The sequence below is a fragment of the Cyprinodon variegatus genome, unplaced genomic scaffold (genome assembly GCF_000732505.1).
Source record: "Cyprinodon variegatus isolate N-32 unplaced genomic scaffold, C_variegatus-1.0 Scaffold533, whole genome shotgun sequence".
Lineage (NCBI taxonomy): Eukaryota > Metazoa > Chordata > Actinopteri > Cyprinodontiformes > Cyprinodontidae > Cyprinodon > Cyprinodon variegatus.
Window position 1 is genome coordinate 535,827 of NW_015150986.1, and position 22,646 is coordinate 558,472.

The 22,646-nt window shown below is 41.1% G+C and overlaps 1 protein-coding gene across 6 annotated transcripts; it reads right to left on the reverse strand.

Moving 5' to 3' along the window:
* Positions 1-1,953: 1,953 nt before the first annotated feature.
* Positions 1,954-21,866, reverse strand: zfhx2 (zinc finger homeobox 2). Of its 6 annotated transcripts, none has more exons than XM_015391252.1 (5): positions 21,109-21,252; positions 17,641-17,808; positions 14,232-14,289; positions 6,705-10,765; positions 1,954-5,421 (listed from the first exon to the last, which is right to left on the reverse strand). In XM_015391252.1, the coding sequence occupies exons 4-5, from the start codon at positions 10,743-10,745 to the stop codon at positions 5,026-5,028; spliced, it is 4,437 nt and encodes a 1,478-aa protein (XP_015246738.1). In that variant the 5' UTR covers positions 10,746-10,765; positions 14,232-14,289; positions 17,641-17,808; positions 21,109-21,252; the 3' UTR covers positions 1,954-5,025. The 6 variants fall into 6 exon arrangements, with proteins under 6 accessions (XP_015246738.1, XP_015246739.1, XP_015246742.1 ...); XM_015391253.1 differs by lacking the exon at positions 21,109-21,252 and adding an exon at positions 20,751-21,069; XM_015391251.1 differs by lacking the exon at positions 21,109-21,252 and adding an exon at positions 21,737-21,866 and having other exon boundaries at positions 1,957-5,421; positions 17,650-17,808.
* Positions 21,867-22,646: the final 780 nt, after the last annotated feature.

Below are 22,646 nucleotides of genomic sequence, written 5' to 3' on the forward strand. Positions count from 1 at the left end.
AGTGTGGCATACCATGGTATTCAAACCCCTGTTAGCATTATGTAGCAGCGACAGTTGCAAATATTTTGCATTTGGTCTTTACCAACTTCACACATCTAGAGACATGTCTTTCCAACTTGTCGCTCCGTTAACACAAACTGAAATGCCCATTTTCACGAAGGTGCACTCGGCATCGTCAAACATCCCTATAAAACTTCCAAGAAAGCCATAATGCTATAAGGTATTTTTTGCTTTACAGTCAGTTGAAAAGGTTCCTTGCAGCTTCCTATATAATAAAACAATATAATTTTTGGAGCATCACTCATGTTTTTCCTACTGCCTGTTTTTCTTAAAGTCCAATCAGAGGAAAACTATTTAGACTAGAACATACTTCAGTGTTTTCTACTATATGTTGACTGGAATCAATACAGAAAAAAAAAATGAATGCAGCCACATATATTCTAACATTCTTGTCAGTAAAAAAAAAAAAAAAAAAAAGATCTCACACCTGACCACTAAGGCTATGCCAACTTTACACTCTAGCGCTATTTATCATCAGCTGCTTACTATAAATAATTCTGACCTTATCAATCTGCCTACTACTGTATTGAATATAATAAAACTATACAAGATAATTTAGTGATCATAACAATTAAGGTAGATTAAAGTAAAATAAACCATGATTTTTGACATCAGAATAGTGAGGCTTTTTTTTTTTTACTGATGATTAATCATGTTGATCTTTCCAAATTTTAACATTGGTCTTTTGCAGTTTAATTCTATCAAAGTTTCTTTTAAGAAATAAAATTCACACATAGTAGGAAGATTGATACATATGTGGTTAAAATTAGAAAAAGACAGCCTTAATTTTTTTTATTTTAGTGAACTTACACTACTAGGCCAGTAGGTGGTGGATAAAGGAGGAATGCAAGAGAGCTAAATGAAAGACAAACTTTGTCATTTTCTATACACCATGTGTATACAAAACAACATTTCAATTAATAGTTTTTAAACTGAATGAGAAGATTGCAGCAGTTAAATTAACATTTGCATTTATAAAGAAGAATATGAGAAAACTGAGCTGATAAGTTCGCTTTAGAGGGGAAAATTGGCCATGTAGTGCAAATATGTTTTCAAGTGTAATGCAGAGTCTCGATTTGGGACTTGATTAGAGTTTCAACAGTCTTATGGCAGCAGGGAAAAAGCTGTTACAGAACTGCGAAGCCTCTTCCCAGAGGGCAGCAGGGGAGAACAGTCCATGGTGGGGGTGTGAGCGGTGATTTATGATGTTATGGGCTCAGGACACGCAGCGCTGGGATTAAATGTCTAATGGAGGGAAGAGGAGCCCTTATGATCTTCTCTGCAGTTTTCACCACTCTCCTCACCTTCTTCCAGTCTGAGGCGCTGCAGCCTCCACACCACACAGCGAGACAGCTGGTCAGAACGCTCTCTATGGTGCTTCTGTAGAAGGTGGTGAGGATACGTGGGGGCAGGTGGGCTCTCCTCATCCTCTGCAGGAAGTACAACTGCTTTTGTGCCCTTTTGACCAGTGAGGTGGTGTTTATAGTCCAGGTGAGGGTGTCTGTGATGTTCACCCCCAGGAATTTGGTGCTGCTGACCACCTCTACAGCTGAGCTGTTGAGCAGTGGAGCGTAGTTAGGCCGCTTCTTCCTGAAGACCAAGATGATCTTCGTCTTCTCCACGTTCAGGATCAGGCTGTTATCTCAGCACCAGCTGCTCCACCTCCTCTCTGTAGCCCTGCTGGTTGTTCTCTGATGAGGCCTACCTAAGTGGTGTCATCTGCAAACTTCAGAATGTGATTGGTGGTGAACGTGGAGGCGCAGTCTTATACCATCAGGACGCAGCCCTGAGGGGAGCCTGTGCTTAGGGTGATGACATCAGAGGTGTTCCGTCCAACCCGGACTGACTGAGGTCTGTTGGTGAGGAAGTCTAGCAGCCAATTGCAGAGGGGATTATTGAAGCCCAGATGTTCTAGTTTGCCGATCAGATGCTGTGGGATGATGGTGTTGAAAGCTGAAGTCCAGGAACAGCACCCGCATGTAAGTGTTCTTCTCCAGATGTGAAAGTATCCAATAAAAAAAAAATCCCCGCTGTGACCCACAAGATAAGAAATATTTTATACCTGAAGGGAAATACAAAAGCTGTTATAAAACTATAGAAAAACATTTCATAGAAAGCTCTGCAGTGGGTGTTTCATCTTAACCACTAAGTTATCTAGTTCTTAAATATCTGGCATGCACTGTGCAAATAGTCAGCATAGATCGTTTTCCTAAACAAACATTTAAACTACTTGCCCAAAAAAAAGATAATACGTTACCTGCTGATGAGGTCTTCCATTCAGATCTTCAGCGTAACCTAGACAACCTGAGATCTCACAGATGTACACATTAAAAAAAAACAGTGATCTTTTCAAACAGAATTTATCCAAATAAACAGCGACTTCTCTTCAGATATAGTCATCGTTCCACAGGTTTAATAAAATCAGACCACCCTCCTCCTGTTTGTTGTTCAACTGGTTTTATTTGTTTTTCTGTATAACAAAGAAAGCATAATGGAGACCAAACACAAAGGCAGGTACAAGTGAGGAGGAAAATTAAGCTTAATTATAAATCTAACAATTAACAACACTGCCACTATTATTGTTCAATATTCATAGGAATACCATACTCCTTCTGAGCAGAGCAGTGGCATTTAAAACCATTATGAATCAAGAAGAATAAAAAAAAAAACAGTGATGAGGAGTAATAATAAATTGTATAAGTAGTAGTACAGTTATAACAATAGTGATAATCAAAAGTGACCATGAAACATAAGGGAATATAAAGCAGATCTCCATAAAAACATTATCTAGTTTGGACAGTGCAATACCGTGTCTGTGTGTGTAATCCCAGGCTTGAGGTTCGAGCTCCCTAGTCCTTGCCGTACACACAAGATACAGTTTCCAACACAAGTACAAATTATTACTCTTGGTTCAAAAGGACATCGATCCCATCTTTGTTTTGCCACTTTAAACGTCGCAGTGATGGCCGTGTTCATCCCGGATCTCTGTAGCTTGTGCAAAAATGGTGGACTAGTGCAAGTGTCAAGTCTGGGATGTCTTTTTTTTTTTTTTCTTCTTCTTACAGTTTGCATTAGGACCTCTCTTGCTCTCTGTCGACCTAAAGATTGCTTTTTGGTTTCTGAATGACAGAAAGCAAAGTGAGGATTACTTTGGAATATCAGTTAATTTTTTTTTATATATTTCTTTACAAAAGATCATGTTTTAGTTTTGCATTTTGTTAAAACTATTAATAGTAACATTAATATACAGCTTAAACCGAAGGAAAACATCTTTAGTTTGTGTCCTTCAACACAGCACCATCTTATTTAGCTCTCAGTGAACATGTTTTCTGCTTCCTAATTTACTTGCTTAGATTAGAGTACCCATCAGCCACTGGATGATACTAATAATACCCCAGTGTCTCCCTTGGTGTGGTTTCAAGAGTTTTAACATCCCATCTAACAGCACATACATGACCGGAGTCATTTACTGCTTTGAAACCCAATGAAAAGGGAGGGAGGGGGGAAACATGGCTGCTTTCTCAATCTGACTGGATTGGCTTTTGACCTAGATAAAAACATTTACCAGTTGTAATTGCTTCCCGTCATTTTACAAACACACAAGTGAATAAAATGAGTACAAAAAAAAGCAACCCTTACAGTATAAAAAAAAAAGAAATATTGGGAAATCAGTCCGAGTCTTAGTGCCAAATAGAGATTAAATCAATTTACAAAGACCTCCTTTTGGGATTTCCTTTTAAGGCTGCCATGATTTAACGCACCAGGAGGAGGGTGTCAAATATTTAGATTTCCCAAGCAAGTCTGAGGAGCCACATTCCGAAAAATAATGACACACAAACATAGGGGAGGATTTAAAATTCACAGAAACTAGAGAATTTCATGAGAGAAAAAAAAAAAACTAAAAATAAATTAAGATTCTTGGCCATGAAAATGCCGTCAGGTTTACTTAACGGGATTGAACATCGATGACGACATTCAGAGACGGCTCCCTGGGAATGGGTGTAAAAAAAAAAAAGCTCTTCAATGATGCATCCAAATCATTTTTAATTTTTATAATAATTGGGCTCACACCTCAAGCATGTTACAGTTGATTAGCCAAAAAGAAAAAAAAAATCTAATGTGATTTATATTAAGGCATCCAACATGCATCAATTTATCTTCCCATAAAAAGACACCTGCATCAGAATGCTTTAAAAACATCTCAATGTTAAATGTCAAAGTGCGGTATGCCACGGATTCTACTTTCTTAAAACCCCTTTTTTTTAGCCATTTTTAAGATTGTCATGAAACTATGATGTAATTGCAGACACCTTTACAAGCCCTACTCTTTCCATAGTACCTCTGTTATATCCCAAATGAAAGAGAAAGCACTCCTGAAGCAACCAAAAAGCTGGTTATTACCAGGTTGTCCTCATCTCCCAACAGCTCAGCTCAGTCTCATATCATAAGAAGCTTTGCCCAGGAAGTGAGAGGAGGAGGAAAAAAAAGAAACAAAACAAAACAAAAACTAACAGCCAGTTATTTGTGTGTTTCATGTTCTCATCCCAAAAACAGTATTTCTGGGCGATGTGTGGCTGCTGCCAAAAAGCAGGAACACTTGCCTCAGTCTGTAGGACAGAACGTGTCAAGCTTTGCGATTTGAGTGCCTTTACAAATTATAGGAAGTTAGTCAGTATGATTTTTGGGGGTCAAAAATTGTTGCGGTAAGTGTGATAAGGTGGAGGAGAACTTTGTAGGGTCATCACGCTCATCAGAAATCAGCTGATAAAAGTGACAAGCAGCATGGGTGGAGTCTGCTCAGTTCATGTCATCAGGCCGAGTGACGGTCGAGCATAGAGTAGCAGGGGGGGGTGTTGTAGCGAAAGATTACCTTTAGAGGGTTAGTGCTCATATGTGTAATAAAATCTGAGGAGCCCAAATGGCTCCAACAATTGTCAATGTGCAGACCATTCCTGATCTGAGTCTCTAACTGTTGCTGGTGGCTGAGGAAGGGGGCAGCTCGATGACTATCTCCCCCTCGGCTGCTGGGCTGGTCACGGGAGCGGACGCAGAAACCTGCGAGCTGTTCTTGTTGACCAGAGCCGTTGGCTGGCCAAAGTTAGTGGTTCTCAAAGTGGCCAGATGGCGTGGGGAGAAGACGTGGGCCCTGGCGGCGGCCCGCGACTCGAAGGACACGTTGCAGGCGTCGCAGTGGCCCGTCAGGGTCTCCTTTGGAGCCGGCTGGCCCGGCGCCGGAGAGGCCGTGGGTTCGGTGATGGTCAGCTGAACGGGTTTGGGCAGGATGGGCCGGTTGGCTTTCAGGGCGCTGTAGTGAAGGTAGCTTCCGGAGCTGGTGTCCACCTTCCCATCCGACAGGGGATACTAGGGAAGGTAAACGGAGATGGGAAACAATCATAAGAGTTCCTAATATTTGTTTTTTACGGACTCAGATCATCATTTTCCTCTCAACTATAAACATTTATAATCCACAGGTTGGAGCTACTTGAAGTTCAACATCCAGATTTGTTTAAAAGCACCACCAGTGATATCTGTATACATGTTTAAAATAATAAGGCAGGGAAACATTAAACATTCTGAAAACCTCAAACAGAAATGTATCTATATAAAAAAGGTAGAATAACAGTTTTGTTTATGAAGGAAAAATAAATATCCAAAATGTATCATATGAACATTTAACTGGCCCTCTTAGTTTTGGAAAGCAGGTTAATTTAAGACCCACCCAGGCCTCATTACCCAACCTGTAGATTCATTAGATCAGTGAAACCAAACCTGTCTAACCACAGAAGTGGGCCAAAACCCGTTATACTGCATCTAACAGTCTGGATGAGATTATAAGGCTATTTGTAAAGCGTCAGGGCTGCAGCAAACCACAGTTACAACCATTACCCACAAATCAAGTTCTCATGGTGCAGTGGTAAACATTCCCTGTTAACAATTCAATTAAATGAGAGACTGTTACTGGGCAAAGCCACAGATTAAAAGAACAACCCAGATCGTGCTGAGAGGCAAATGTGGCGGAGACGATAGGCTGGTGAATAGATAGGCTCTACCTAATCTGATGGAACTATGCTTTCTACTCATCTTGAAGGTGAAGGTCCAGCCAACGCTTTATTTATTCATCCCCTTAGTCCATCTCTAATCAAGTCCCTTCTACTTTTGGAGTGACTTCAAACACCAGTCTAACTTTCCTGAAGTGCTGTGATGTGACCTTTAACGGGTGTTTATGCTGAAAAACTCCTTAATGCAGCAGAATGAAAACAGTTCAGCAAAGACCAGAGGACCAGATTCCCTCCTTACAGTCACGGTTATCACTGACACTGGTGGCCCAACCTGATTTTAGCTGTCTGGGACCCTCACATCCCACATTGGGCCAGCTATATTTGATTAGCTTTTCTCCACAGCATAAATTAAATTCAAAAATGTATATGAAGTAATCTCCGTCTAATAAGTTTGACAAAATGGGGGAAAAAAGAAACTTGTAAATAGGGCATATTTATCTCTGACCTTCATTTTCCCAATCTTCCAAATGGGCCCGATAAATGTTTTATGTTCTGACCAGAATAGTAAAGTTTCTCCCTAAAAGAACTACTTTATTTTACAATAAAGTAACAAGCCAGAATAAATGCGTCTAGTTGGTAACGTACCATTTTCTCTTGCTGCAGCCTCCATCGCTTCTCCTTGGCTCTGGTATTCTGAAACCAGATCTGCACCACCTTGAGCGGCAGGTTGAGCTCTGTGCCGATCGCCTCGCACTCCATGGCGTTGGGGTGGGCGCAGGTTTCGTAACACGACTGTAAGATGGCCAGCTGCAGACAGGACAGGTGGGTGCGTGGCCTGCGGCTGGATGAAGGTGACAGAATCATGTTTTCTGTGGGGCTGGACTTGGCCATGATGGGAGTGGAGGGGCTGGCCGCCTTTGCGGAGCCGGACAAGTTTGGGCTGACCGGTGCGATGCTGGGGGTGGGAGGAGGGGGGATGGTGCGGGGCGGCGTGTGTGAGGGAAGTGCCAGTTGTTCTCTGGACAGCGTATTGATTTTAATTGGGACTTTTGGGGTCCAGTAATTGAGTCCATTTTGCTTTTGTGGCACTAGCGTGGAGGCTGGAGGCCGGTTGTTGATGGGAGTCGTGGCCAGCTTCGGCACCATGCGGTTAGCCATCCCCGGTCTGATCATCGTTTCATTTTCGTCCTCTTTTTCCTCGTCGGTTTTTTCGTCATCGCTCTCCTCTTGCTGTTTTTGAAGAGGCCGTGGGGCGATGGGAACCGGCTCCCTGGGTGGGGATAAGAGGACAGGGGTAGGGGCTTTGGGCAAGACTTTCACCATACTGACATTGCTGCTGGCTTCCAGCTTGATCTTTGGCACTGCAGTAACGCTGCTGCTCACAGGGGACCCTGCAGTGGGGGAAGCTACGTCCTTGGGCTTGATGGGAACAGGGATCACCTTCTTCACTAAAGTTGCCTTTGCCAGCTCCTTCTCCGGCTCTTTCTCCGTCTTTATTAGAGTCCGGACAATTGGGGTAGCGGTGATGCCCCCAGAGTTATTGGTAGCAGCCTTGTGAGAAAATATGGGTTTGGAAAGAGGCCAGGTGAACTTGATAAGAGGTTTTCCGACAGCAGCCAGGGTGCCATCGCTGATGAACCGCACCTCACCTTTCCTTTCCCTTGCCCTCATGTTCTGGAACCAGATCTGAACAACCTTCTTTGGAAGATGGACCCACTCTGAAATCTGTTCAAACTCATGCTTCCCAGGGTTTGGGTCTTTAAAGTAGCAGCCGTATAATATGTCGAGCTGTTCGGCTTGAATGATGGTCCTTGAGCGCCGCATGTCCCGGTACCGTTTGCCTTTGGACTTCCTCTCAGGTAGCTCCGGCTCCTTCTCTCTGTCCATCTTTGATGTGTCGTCTGCTCTCATGTAGAGGTGAGACTTTGACATGTTGCTGCAGTTCACAAGGTTTATCGGGCTATTGGACGGCGGCACAACGGTACCGGGCTCTTGTTTAACCTGGACCACCACCAGGCCTTTGGACGTGGGCCGGAGGCCAAGCCCGTCCAGCAGCTGTCCCTTCTGCACAGACAATCTATCGGCGGGAGACGAGGAGGAAGGCGCATATTTGGAGTTGTTTTTCCCCATGCTGAGATCCAGCGCAGACTCGCAGTCGTCCCCGTTGGACAGGTAGTGAGACGTTTGGTGGGAGGAGAGAGTCTGAGAGAGTAACGAGCCTGGGAAGCGGCTAATGGTTGGGGGATTAGGAAAGAGTGAGATTTTGTTTCCATTGCCTGCCATCGAAGGAGAGAGAGATAGAACATAAGGGCTAAGGAGCTGTGTAGAAAAAGGAGCAATGGACAAAGGGAGAGAGTGTAGAGCAGCAGAGTGGTCAATCCCCGCAGGTTGCGAACTTGGAGGATCTCCTTGAGCTTCCAATTCAAGATCCAAATCTGGGTCCTGTCTGTCTTTCTTTGCCTCCACCTCCTCCCGCTCAAAATCCCCTTTGCGCTTTTTCTTCTTAGCCCTCTGAGCTCCTCCAGCCTCATCATCCTCATACTCGTCCTCCGCATCAGAGAGAAAGACTGTGGTAGAGCGCAGCACTTTCCCTCCAGCTGTGCCCTTGTCGCCGTGTACCTCTCGCTGTGCTTCTTCTTTAGCAGGACTCTCAGCACCTTCCCGCAGCGATTCGTTTTGGCTCTCCTCATCAGAAACGATGACTGAAGTGTAAACTTCGGCTTCTGAGTCGGACGTAAGACCGGATTCCCCGCGGCCTTCCCTTCCCGCCTTCCTGGTGCGCTTCCCTCTGTTGCCGGACAAATCCATGACCTGACTGCTTGTAGCCTCAGCGTCATCATCACCCTCTGCGATTATCAGGGAGTTTTCCTCATCATCATAGTCATTGTCAGACCCTTGACTGTGTCTCGCAAACCCCTCCGCATGTTTCAGCTCTGCACGCCGTCTCTGCTTTGTATGGCGGGCATGGCTCAACCACCTCCGGACCTCCTCCTCTGAAAGCCCCACCTCTCTACCTAGTGCTTCGCAGTCCTCGCGGGGAGGACTCGCAGCATCCGCTTCGGTACGGGACTCAAAGAATGCCCAGAGAACCTCAGACTGGAACTCTGATAGTACAGGAAGGTCCAAATGATTGATTTCTACAGCGTTACAGTGAAGAGCAGGTTTGCAGGTTAAGTCGTTTCTTTTAGGGCTGGACTTAGATGAGGCACAGGGGGTAGTGCCTGACTGAGACTTTTGAGGGGTGGAATCAGGGCTAAGTGTAAGATTTAAGTTCATGGGACTGAGGCTGGAATTGCTGGTCACAGATGCTGAAGGCGACAAACTAATGCGGAGGTCCTTGCCTGAGCCTGCCGGGGAATGCTTCAGGCAAGCTTCCTCATCACCTTTCAAGCCAGGCTGATCTGTAGAGCAGTTTCCATCTGTTCTGCTATGCTGATGTTCTTTCACGCCATTCTCATCAGCGATGCTCTTCTCTTGGGCTTCTTTATCTGCACCCTCTGCGGATCCCTCAACATTTTCTCCTTCAGGTCCCTCACCCTTCGCATTCTCTAAAGTACCGCTGTCTCCGTTCTTGATCTGATCTGAGCATTTTTTGTCGCCGCTCTGCCTCTCTTGGCCTTGCTCTTCCTGAGAGGGCTGCATGTGAGCAGGAACAACTGACGAGGGCCACTGGTTCTGCAAGCTGTTCAGTCTTTGGGTTAGAAGGGCCTGCTGGGCTGGGGTGAGGCCTACGAATGGGACGCACTGGGTAAGGAGCTGACCTTGCTGGTTCTCTTGATGCTGCTGAGTTTGGGCCTGGAGCCCATTTAAGATGAGAGGCATGACCATGTGAGGCTGAGGCATGAGCTGAGGAGCAGCGGCACCAGGAGCTGCACCTGCAGCAAACAGGGACGGGAGGATGGAATGCGACAGGGGGCTGGGGGCGGATGTGAGCAGGGTGAGAAAGGCGGAGACCGCTTGAGCCGAGGCCACCGGGGCAGTAAGGAGGGAGGGCGCCACTTGTGGACCTGTAATCTGTTCTCCATCTTTTGCGCCACTCATCACTGTCCCAGGCGCTGCACAGTTGCTGGAGGTCCCCAGAGAGCTGCCTTTGCTCTCAGAGGTTGAGACTGCAGGGTTTGGAGCGCTAGCGCCGCTACCTCTCAAACCAGCTGCGGTTACTGCACCGTTTGAAACAATGCCAGCGTTTCTACTCCGGGTCTGGTGCAGAACAGATTTCATATGGCTCTCAAGGGTGATGGAGTGATTGTAGGAGACCCGACACACAGCACACTGGTAGGGCTTGTTGGATATATACGGCCGAGGCAGACTTGCAGCTGAGGGAGACTGGGCACAGGCTTCGCTGCCCGTCGTCATCCTCTGAATGTGGGATGCAGACGTATAATGAACGCTCAAGGCAGTCCTATTGGGGAAACTTTCCAGGCAGGCACTGCATTTAAACGACCTGGTGCTTTTTTCAGCTGGCACACCGTTTTTACCCACCGACTTTTCACTTGTGCCTGGTGATTCAGAGTTTTCAATTGCACTATGTAGTTTGGCTTCTGGGAGTAGGTTTCCCTCCTCGGCTTCACCTCCCTCCTGTTCCATTAATCTCTCTTCCTCCATCTCTTTGTCTCCAAGTGTCTGGCTAGTGTCTGAACACTCTGCAGATTGGCAGGGATCTGAATGGGTCTCTGCAGTGGACATCAGTTGTGAAAATTCAGCATCTGGAAAAGAAAAACAAAAAAAAACCTTAATTTCTTTGTATTACAGTTTTAAATTCTATATTAATCTTAGCATATATTTTCCTTTAGTAACATAAATATTCCATAGAGACTTCTTATGTTTTTTTACCCCTTTGTTCCACTTAAGTTCTGTCAGCCTAAGTTATAAAAAAAATGTATAGCAATGATTTAAATTACTGAAAAAGATAGAAGGGGGGTGGGGTTCAGACCAATCTGAATGTAAACTTATGTCAAAATACTGATCAAATAAAACCTGAATGACAACGTAAAGCAGAAAAGGGGACACAAAAGCTCATGCTTAAAACAACTGGGCATCAAGAAGTCACTCAGTCTAGAAATTCAATTCAGTTTATTTCTATAACGCCAATTCACATCACACTCTCAAGGGAATTTACATTTCAACCAGATCATTCAGTCAAATTGATTTAAAATTTTCTATCTAAGGAAAACCAGCTGATTGCATCGACTCACTGACTCAAAGGCAATTTTGACTTCAATTAAGACATTTACCCACTAGTGGATGAATAAGGGACAGTGGGAAACACACTTTTAGCTAGCAATGCATATGGGCGTACATTGTGCGCCCTTTACATAAAATGACAAATTGTTCGCCCTGTTTTTGGGATGTATAGCCTCGGTATACCCTAATTTTCCCCTGAAAACTTCCCTCAAATGTTCAACATTTCACAAGCAGCAGATGCTGGAATGGGAAAAATTTTTATTGTTTTTGCTCAACCATATCAACCAATCAGAGAAGCTGATCTGGGAACTGGCGTCTGCAACAGGGAAATAATATTTTAATGCAGGATCGTAATTTGGACTTTCTCGCTTAAAAATATATTCAAGCTACTTTTTAATCAGCTCATCACTGTCACTATAGTAAAGACACTCTGACACTGAACACAGGAGCAGCTCAAGCAGGGGCAGATTTAGGAAATTTGGGGCCCTAGACAGACAGGGGCCCTCTGAATTCAGACAAGACATTAAACAGACCTATTATACAGATACAGAAATTTTTATAGAATAGACGTATATTATTTGTTATACCTTTTGTCCCCCTCTGCTTTCCTCTCCATAATTTCTTTTGTCCCTTTTTCTTTTGATATTGGCAATGTGCTCAGCTGACTTTTCATGCCGTCTCAAAAGGAATCAAAGATTTTTTTAATCACTAAAAACACAATCACTAAACACCGCAGGAAACCGCTGGGTTTCGTCGTACTGTGCGAGTTTACAGCTCACGATATTTGTTCAGCCCGACGCTCTGATGCGATCTTCCTGCTCACTCTGTATGTCTAAAAACCACGTCTGACTCAGCTACGCGTTGAGATGGAGCTACTCCGACTCGTCTATCCAGACGCCAAACGAGTAGAAGAGGAAAATGCCTTGGCAATTTGTGCAATTTTTTTTTTTTTGCTGAAAGCCCTAAAAAGAAAAGGCGCATTTGCACAAAGATATGGCTGAACAAACTTGACTACTACGGTCTGCCAATTTTACAGAAAGAACTTCCTTTCACCTGCACCCCCACCATGCTTCTGTGTTTACATCTGAGAGGAAGAAGAAAAAGAGGAATCGCTGCTCTTCCCGCCATTTGTTTTAAAATAATTTGCTGCCGTTTGTTTGGACCTTTCTGCACACGCACAGCAAATAGACTGATCCAATGTGGTGGACACTGAAGGGGGGCCCTGAGACACACTTATATTATAAGCATTCTGATAGCATATCAATGAAAGGATTTTTATCAAAAACATAATGTGCACAAATAAGTCAAATCTGTATTAACCATGCATGTAAAAGGATATTTATGGGGCTCCCAGGAACTTGGGGCGCTAGGAAACTGCTTAGTTTTGCGTAGTGGTAAATCAGCCTGAGTACAAGCATTAGCCGCAACTGTCAACACTTTACTTGACCTGCGTACAAGCATCAAGAATAAAGCAGCAGGTGCTGTTTTGCTGCTCAAATCATGGTGTGAACTTTCATTACATTTTCTGAGTCTTTCAATTACCTATGAAACATAATATACCTAAAATTGATCTCATGTATTCCTTATGAAATGTCTCTAGTCAAGCACACATACTTTCTATAACAAAGATAAAAAATGTAGCTGCATTCCACCAAAATGCAGCAAATAGTGTTTCAGAGTCTAAATTTCAAAGATTTTTGTGGGAGGATACCCCTTAACCCCCCCTACACTGTGCAAAAGCCTAAAGATGTGATACACCAAGGTGTATACCCTATGAAATGTTCCTAACTAAAAGCCTGGCAGGGAACATTCCCAGAAGTATTACCCCAAGAGTGCAAATACGACTGATATGGAACATCATAAAGAGGTCAGATCATCATCCAAAGCTCTGTTAGACTCATTTGACTTAATAAAGTCCAGGGTTCATCATTTAATGATAAGGGATTGGGGGAATTAACAAAAAAAAAAAATAAAATAAAAAAAAAAGGCATCCAAATCCAAAAATCAATAAACTGTTGTCTCTTGCTTCAATATAGTGAAAAAAAAGAAAAACAGATCCATATGATCTAAGATCTCTGGGAACATATTCTTAGTAGAGATTTAGTTTTGGAGGTGTGCTTCCCGTTTACTGGTGTGACTCTACAGCAGGTTCGGACTGGTAATCTGTGATACTGGACATTTACCCGGTGGGCCGGGCCTACTTTCAGCATGCGGGGGCCGGCCCTCCTTAAATCATACCGGCCCCAACACTTACGCTCCGGCTGAAGCTCCTACCTGTGACAGTAAATAACTCAAGGACCTCAAGCAGTAAAACAATGTTAACTGCCTAAATGAAGCATGCAGTATATATATAGCCCTTCCTTGTCATGCACATCCTTGTGACCATCAGCATATGGTGTCATTTTCTATTTCTTCTAACTGTAAAACCCTTGCAACAAACTAAATTATAATAAAATTGAAATGCTTTCTTTACAACAAACTATGATGCTCCTCTTATATTTGGCGAATTTATGTTGGAATATTTAGCAAAAATATGTTGCAGTGCATGATGGGGTTTTGCATACGTTTACATTATTCCATTTCATTGTCCACATGCCACCTAGACTGGCAGTGAATGCTGACACACCGTTCCCAGTCCGAGCTTGGCTACAGTAAAACGTTACGGTGGTAAAGTAAAACAGAGGGATTAGAGCTAGAAAGAGACACCTCAAGTTAAAGTGCAGAATGGAACGATTTGAAGTGTTCTAGTCCAAGTCTTAACATATCTGATGCACTAGGACCTTTTCAAAAGCCTCCAAAGAGAGTCAGCTTAAACAGACCGAGGACAAAAACAACCAGGTATTATGTTCCGGAGATTTTTCCACATTGGTCAGTTAAGATTATCTGCTGCTATACTTTTTTCACAACACTACATATGCATAATTATTAGCTTAGTTTTATGTCAACATGTATTTGTTTATTTTAATTGTTAACATTCATAGCATTTACCTGTGGGCTGTGGAACCCCTTTGCACTCTTCTCCACTGGCAGCCCGTTTTAAAACAGCCTGGAAAAACAGAAGGAGTCATTCAGATGTATTCTAGTCGCAAACTTGAATGTGAAACAGCTCCTGCCAGATGAGCCGAATGTCATTATGTAGCACATTTGGGCGTGACTCAAGCAAGTGTGGTTATATTACACATAGCAAGCCTGGCTAGTCTTTAATTTGCAAATTACCCTGAGAGCATGAGCCGTCTTTAATAGAAGCAACAATACTAACTCACTCTGTCTTCCAACGCTGTGCTATAAACGTTTCTCTTGAAGGGTTTCAGCTCATTGAGGTGCCACATTTTCCCAGCATGGCGCTCAGACGCTTCAAATCTGGAAACTTTGTTGTTCCATTAACAAACATTATGTACACATTTAAACCTGCCAACCTTATTACTATTTTAAGTAATTTTGCATTAATAACTTTTTCCTCTTTGCAACTGTATCTAAAGACTAAGTTAAAAAGTAATAAATCACCAAGAAGCAGTTCTTACTTAGCCAAAAAAAGATAGATAAAAATGTCACTACTGTCAATGAGATAAAGGGCTTTTTAATGGTATTACCTCAAAAAGATTTATGTTAAATAAAAGAAGTATTTAGCAGTTACTTTCCATGTTCTTGAAATTTTAAAAAGGATAAAAATACTGGATTATGATAACTACGCTTTTAAAACATGGTAAAAAAAAATCTTTGTAATTGCTAAAGCAAATGGGAGAGAATTTACATCTATAAGATGTAAATCTATTTCCTCTCTGCTCATCTCTTGGCTCTAAGGTTTAAAGTAACCCACAAAAAAAATAAAAAATGATCCTAAAATTAAGATATTTAATCATCTCTTCCACCACATGACTAATAGTTGGTATGAGCCGCTTTCTGGAATATGACTTGTTTCTTTCCCCAAATCTGGCATAGCGCATCTAGACTTTAGTTTCATTTTTCCAAACCAATTTTACCGGAGGGCTCATGGTTGAAATGTTTGCCATATCCCTTTAGTGAGAGGAGGCTCCCAGACAGATTCTACTGGTTCAGCTTTTCCCTGATTGCATCGTCATGAACTTTAACATGCTAACTGAGGCCTGGTGAGGCTGGGGGGGGTGGAGCTTTTTGGGGTTTTCCATTACACAGTCTGAGTTTGGGTAAAACTGCAGAAACATTCAACCCTGAAAAAATTAACAACAGTTTTAAATTTTGTATCACTTGTGAATAATCTGTTGCTGTGGAATTAGGATGTTTCAGTTGTTTAGAAATAGTCTAAATATCTTCCTTAAGATTCAATATTTTACTGATTATTTGTATTTCAGTTTATCAATTTTCTGTTATTTAATCACATATTTAGGAAATCTGAATCTTTTTCCTCCAAGGTACTCGTTGGGCTTCCATAGCTCAGAGTGACATTAGTTCATCACCGTTTGTTTTTATACATTTACTAATAATGGATAAACAAGCTCACTGTGTGATAAGCACCAGCTAGAAACATTTATATCCCTTTCCCATTGGCCGAAAAACCTGTTTAAACCCGGGAACAATCAGCTTTTAGTGGCAGAGGGAACAGCACATTGAACCGCAAACAGGTTAAAATCGCCTTCAAATGGCTCAGCTCCGATCGACATACAGTAAGAAGAGCAGACCCAGGTCGACCAGCTAATTAACATAAACACGGAGCGCAACGTACGTAAATCAACAAGAGATGAAACAATCGGATTGATCGCTTATTTAAATAATTGTCAACTAATTTAGTATCAATTACTCTTTAACTGTAGTATAGAGACTGTAAAACATGTCTTTAGCTGACAGAGCAGCCCACTTGGAGCAGTTAAAAGTAAACATTTTGCATTCAAGATAAAAAAAATAATAAAAAAAACAACTTTTTCATCCGTCAAAATACTCTAGATCTCAAGTGGAAAAGTTTTAGTTTTACCTAGAAATATTTGTAATATTCATAAAAAATCTTCCTTAAGGAATCGTTGGCTATGTGATTATTAGTCAAAACAATAATCGCCAGATTAATCGATTTGCAAAATCATGGTTAGTTGGAGACTTTAAATCAACACACCGCACCACTTACGTCTGATCTAACAAGCCAAGAGTAAAGTAAGTACCGGTAAGAGGGATTCGGAAGAAGAGCGAAGCAATAAAGCACATCGGCTAACTTCCATGTTGCTTTTTGTCGTTTTCTGATTACTGTTGCACTGGTGACGTCATCATCGCTAAACCAGCATGATGGCGTCACCAGAGACGTGACAGTGGGGCAATTGAGGCCAGGTTTCTTGCCAGCGGGGGGTCTGACAGCTTTTTATTGCCAATGGGAAGAGAAGCAAACGCCAACTGTTAGCGGGTGACCCTTGTTTGAAAAACCCACCAACTGCTAAAGAGGCTTTAGTTTGACTGTTTCACAAGGATACAAGTACATCATTTGTTTTTGTTTATAAAGAAATAAAAGGTTAGTCAATTAATCAAGTTTGGAAGGAAACAAAATAGAAATGGAGGTTAGATTTCAAAGCCATATTGCTTAGCTGTAAAGCTTGGTATTGTGTAAATTAGGGCTGAAACAATCGGATTAATCGGGATAATTCAATTATTGGAATAATCGTTGACTGATTTAGTAATCAATTAGTCGTTAACTGGAGCAAAAAGACTCTAAAGCATGTCTGTAGCTGACAGAACGACCCCATTAGAGCAGTAATTATACCAAGAACGAAAAAAATAAAAATAAAAAATACAAACGTTTTAAATTTAATATTAAAAAAATATGTATTTTCGTCTGTCAAAATGCTCTATTCAGAACTCCTCAACCGGAAAAGTTTGAGTTTCACCTGGTTTCATTTGGTAAAAAGTCGTCTTTAAGGAACCTTTAACTATCCGATTATTAATAGATCAATCGAAAAAAAATAATCAACAGAATAATCACTTTACAAATTAACCATTAGTTGCAGCCCTAGTGTAAATAGACACCTGAACATCCCGAGCCCTGAAACTGCTAAACATTCTGCTTTTTTTCTGGCATGCTGATGATAAGCTAATTAGTGCTTTAATTAGCTCCACCAGACTGAAACTTTTCTCCGCAAGAGCTGAGAGATTCATTTTCTTTTTCTAAACTTTATCTATTTTTTTAATAACTAAAGGTTTTCTTTTAATAACTAAAAATTGCGCTCAGTAGCGTGTTTTTTTAAAAAATATATTTCACATAAGGGTGTAGCTCATTTTAAAACTGGTAAAGACCCACACCTTTTACATTTAACCTGAATAACAAAAATCTTAGAGATAATATTCTTTTTCCTTCTTATTTAGTTATCAATGCGATTAGGAAAAAAGTGCTTGTTAGAAAGAACCCTGAATTTATGTGTGATGTAACATAGGAACAGACACATACCAAACTTACAATGTCCAGCAGTCTTTCCACACACGATGGAAGTACGCTGTGTTGCTCAGTGAGATGTAGAGACAAGGAAGATCGGTCAGACTGCCCTTGTTGGCACAGGGGGCACAGCCACTTTGCAACCCCATTCCTTTCACTGCACGCCGCCTCTACAGACTCCTCCTGAAGGATAAAAAACAATGTCATCAACAGCTTGGAGCAGGAAAATCAGTACAGGCTGGTTAAGCATTAGATCAGGCAGTTAATGGTGAATATTAGGCCGATGTAATCGCTGACACTAAAGGTGTATTGTGTTTATGTTACCCAAAGCTGATTTCCTAGAACATTCCTCTCATCTACATATATTAACGTCATTTTCAACTATAACAAACAAACCGAGAACAATAGTGAAGGATAAAAGCAGCCGTGGGACAACGCAAAACCTTGAAAGGAAAGTTTTTAATGTTAAACCTTATACCGGTAAATAAAACTGTATTTACCAGCACTTGTAAAGCTAAACCAATCGATCTGCATAGTAGGGCTGCATCTATCGATTATTTTGCAAATCGATTAATCTGTCGATTATTTTTTGGATTAATAATCGGTCGACAAAGGTTCCTTAAAGAAGATTTTTTAAAGAAATTAAAACGGGTGAAAACTTTTCTACTTGAGGAGTTCTAGAGGAGATCGGCAGAAAAGTTTTTTGTCAAGTCCAAACTTATGTCAAAATTGCAAGAAAATATATAATTGCTGCTCTAAGTGGGTTTCTCTATCAGCTAAATCTATCTACACTCAAGTTAACGCTTAATCAATTACTAAAATAGTTGACTATTATTTCAATAATCAATTAATCTGATTGTTTCAGCCCTACTGCATAGCCTGACTGTACAATGTTAAACCCTGTAATGGCATATTTACTGTTTTGATAAAAATAAAAAAACTAATGTCAGATCGACATTATATTTTTCCAGGTTATGTTCCTTTTCAACCTCCAAAATCTTTAGCCATGGGAATAGGCCATAGTAGGCATGGCAACCTTTCAGTACCAAAATTAAAATAAATAAAATATAAAACACCCATCATGCACACAACATAAACTTATTTCCAAGACATACCAAAGTCCCATTGTACCCACTTTTTAAAGCTCTGCCCCTGCCCCACCTATTGCTATACAATGCAACCTTGCCTTTTAGAAACAAAACAGCTGGACCCTCAAAATGAGGAAACCTAAGGGCATCCATTTATCCACCTCAACTTAAAGCTGTTTTCTAATCTGATAGGCTCCCTACTATGTTGAATCTGCAAATATTGGCTTTGCATATTTTAAAGGCTAAAATAATTAATCAGAATATTCATAACTGTACTTTTGTTAATGACTATTGCAATTATCTAAAACGCAGAGACTCAAACACAAATTGCAGACAGAACCACCCACTAAGAGCACCAATTACAAACTTGTTATACTTCTTCCCCTCTATAAATGCATCTGAAACGTGCAATTAATATTTTAAGATTAAATCTTTTCAGATCAAATTGGAAGAAGAGGTTAAGCAGTTGCTAAAATAATCAATAGCATTCTTGAAGTTTCTCTACAAAGTGTCAAACAGCAAAAACAACAAATATCCTCCACAATAGTGCTTAAAGCTTGATACATTTGTTGATTGTTCAGCAAGTTTCCTTTGCTGTATGTATGCATATTAAATTACAAAGATGTTACAGTAGACATAGTACTTCAGTAAATCTAAGGCATGCTACTATGCTCCAATCACCTATTCTGTTATTCAGCCCAAAGCTGCTCCGCCCCTTCAGAAACCAATTCTTATTTGCTGCAGTTTGGAGTAACTCCAATAACAATCCCCAGATAGCATTTATTATTCATTGTATGTCATTACTGTTAACAACACAGCTGGAAGCGAATTATACAGGTTTTTGGGCAGCCCAATTTGTATTAATTTACCTAAAAACGTAATATTTTCTGCATGTACACAGTAAATTCCACAGCATTAAATATGCAGTGTCAAAGTACATTGACTCTTTTAGAGTTATTACAACAACAACTGCAGTAAAATATACACTATGTAGAGTTCTAGTTTAACACTAATTCCAAGTGGGACTCTTAAAGTGTTACTTTAACACTGCAAAATTTACCGTATATGCAAAAGTAAAAAAAAAAAAAAGTGCTAGTTCAAGTTTAAGCTGAGGGATGAAAATCTTAATTTCAGCACTTTAAAAGCACTCGAACAAAATTTCCAACAATCTCATTTGAAGCAGACATGCCATTACTCTTTTAATTGAGTTAAAATCATTCATGAGAATAAGCACCAATCTTAAATCCAGCATTAATAAAGCGTTTATTACAGTATTTATGGAGATATTTTTGTTTTTGTAGCTTTTATTTTAGATGTAAGTGTAGAATATGCAGTTATTTCTAGTAAAACTAATCCCACCCTGTTAACTCTGATCTTAATTTCCTCATAAACTGTTGTAAATGTCACATTGTAATACAAGAACCCGTTCATATTAAATTGAAGAACTAGTGTTTTATTCCTCTTTTAATTCAGACTCATTTCACAGATGATCAACCATTAAGAGCAAAAACAAAAAAGGAGAACAGCTAAAAAAAAATGCAAATGAAGCCATGCAGCACTAGAAAAAAACACTGGGCCGTTTATTTTGAGATCACATTGCCTCCCCACAACAACATGCATTTTAACTCAAGCAAAAAGTGACATCAAAACAGTCTGCATTTCTACAAATGTCGCCCATGCATTTTCTCAGAGCGTTAATAACAGATGCAGCCAAATAAAAATACCAACACAGCTACCACCTCACTTCCTTACTCCTGCCAATTAGCAAGCTAGCAGGGATATGTGATCAGATACTGTTTCGATGAGTCTGCCTGAGCATTGTTCAGGTCATATTAAAATACCGCATGACATATGTAACCAAAAACACCACAAACTAACAGATCCTGTGTCCCTCTGCCTTAAAGAGGCTAATTAATTAGCATTCTAATTAGCTATGCCGACCGAATCAATTAGCTAGCAAGCTAGGCTGTGAAGCCCCCCCCCCCGCTACGTCGCATTACACTGCTGTTTGGAAATGCTCGTTAGCTGATAGTTTACCGAAAATAATCCTGCGGCCAACGACACACTTCTTTAAAAGCTGCGAAAAAAAAAAAATAGGGGGTGTGGAAGAGTGAGCATAATCTCCGCTCGGTGCTCTGCTCGGGCTGGGCCGACGTTAAATTAATAAACAAAAGAGTCGGAGCTGTTAACAGCCGTGTTACTTCGCTAGCTAGCCTGTTAGCAAGCGACGCTAATTAACCCGTTGCTCAAACTGCCTCCGACTGGGTGCGCTTGCAAACAAAACTGTCCGGGGCTCCAGGTGGGGGAGCTCGAAAAACAAGAGTTCAGCTATGACATAAAAACACTAAACTTCAGAATCCAAAAAGAAGAAGAAGAAGAAAAAAAAGGCAACAACCTCGGCCTCTAGTTATTTCCTTCCCCCTCTGATTATGAGCTGCCAATCGGGCATCTAGGGTTGCACCACCCGCCGGCTGCTACTCAGCAGCGTAAATGGAGGCCTACCCGGACTGAAGCCATTTAATTAATGAACGTGGGCTCCGCTTACAGATGTGTTGGGCTCGCGCCCCCTCCTCCTCCCTCGGTGACTAGTTAGACCCCCTATTTGACTGCGTCCTAGCGCTCGGATCCACACCTTAAAACACTTTCGGTGCAACACATGAGTATTTTCCCTCAACTCTTGTTTAAACAGCCCCGAAACACGTAATTGAGGATATATATAAACGACACTTAAAAAACAAAAAAACGTTAGTTGGAAAAAGGAGTACGTCCGTCGCGTTTGCCTCGACGATGGGGGGGTGGATCGGGGAGAGCAGGCGAAACAGAGACGGAGGGGGCAGAAAAAAAAAAAAGTTTGGGATTTAATGTGGGATTTCTATTATGGATCGGATTAGTATCGGGGCACGATCCGTCGTTTTTTTTACTCGCTCGTCTAACAGTCGCAGGCCACTCTTCGAAGGGGCGCAATTAAACGACCGCGGATCTGGTTTAATTAAGTTGGGAGCAATTAGCAAATGCGTTTTTACCTGCATGGTCGCCGCTCCTACACGCACACACGCTTCCTCTGTGGCTCCTCACAAGTGAAAAGTTTTCTTGCCTGCCTGCCCTCTCTCTCTCTCTCTCTCTCTCTCTCTCTCTCTCTCGTTGCTCTCTTCAGTTTCCCCCCTCCCTTATTTGCCCTCTCTCCTTCCCCTCTTCCCTCTAGTAAACAGACCACAGCTCCCTCCAACGCTGATTGCTGACATTCAGGATCTATGGAGCCCCGGATGTGCCACAGTCTGGTCAATTATAAAATAATTTCCTTCTTATCTGGACAAAGAGAGTGTTTTGTTTGGAATAGAAATGACAGATAACCTGCAAGACATAGCCTTTAATGTTTTATTCATGATGGGGAAATTTTTCATTCACAAAAACAAATACATGAGGACCAAGCCAAACTTCAACGTTTTCCTTAAAGAACTTTTTTTGTATTTTAAATCACTTAAATTTATGATGAAGAAAAATGGTATAAAAGTATACAATTTTGTAAATGACCATAAACTCAATGTAAACCCCTAGATATTATTATTTTATGTTTATTTATTTATTTATTTGTTTATTTCATTTATTTTATTTTTTTTTACCTTCTATGTCTCGTCTTTCTTAAAGTTATACTTTTACCTATAATTGTCCAATGTTTCACTAACTGTTGTATATCAATTCTCAACACGGAATGGCTAATAAAGCATAAAAAAAATATATATATAAAATAATTTAAGATTCCATATAAAGAAATAAAAAGAATAAATATGTAAAGTTGAGTTGATATTTATTTAAATAAATGCAGAATTAAATAAAAAACAGAACTCAGAATTTGTGTATTTATTTTAAAAGTTGAGCTTCCCCCCAAATAAAAAATATAAATTTGCATGTTTGCTATTTTCTATTATATTGTAC

What these genes read in the sequence shown, in the direction of transcription:
- zfhx2 (XM_015391250.1), bottom strand. An exon ending in AGGGGTTCCACAGCCCACAG is followed by an intron (nt 10,766 to 14,231) that starts GTAAATGCTATG and finishes TTTCTTTTCCAG; the next exon opens with ATGCTGAATTTTCACAACTG. An exon ending in GGCTGCAGCAAGAGAAAATG is followed by an intron (nt 5,422 to 6,704) that starts GTACGTTACCAA and finishes TACCTTCCCTAG; the next exon opens with TATCCCCTGTCGGATGGGAA.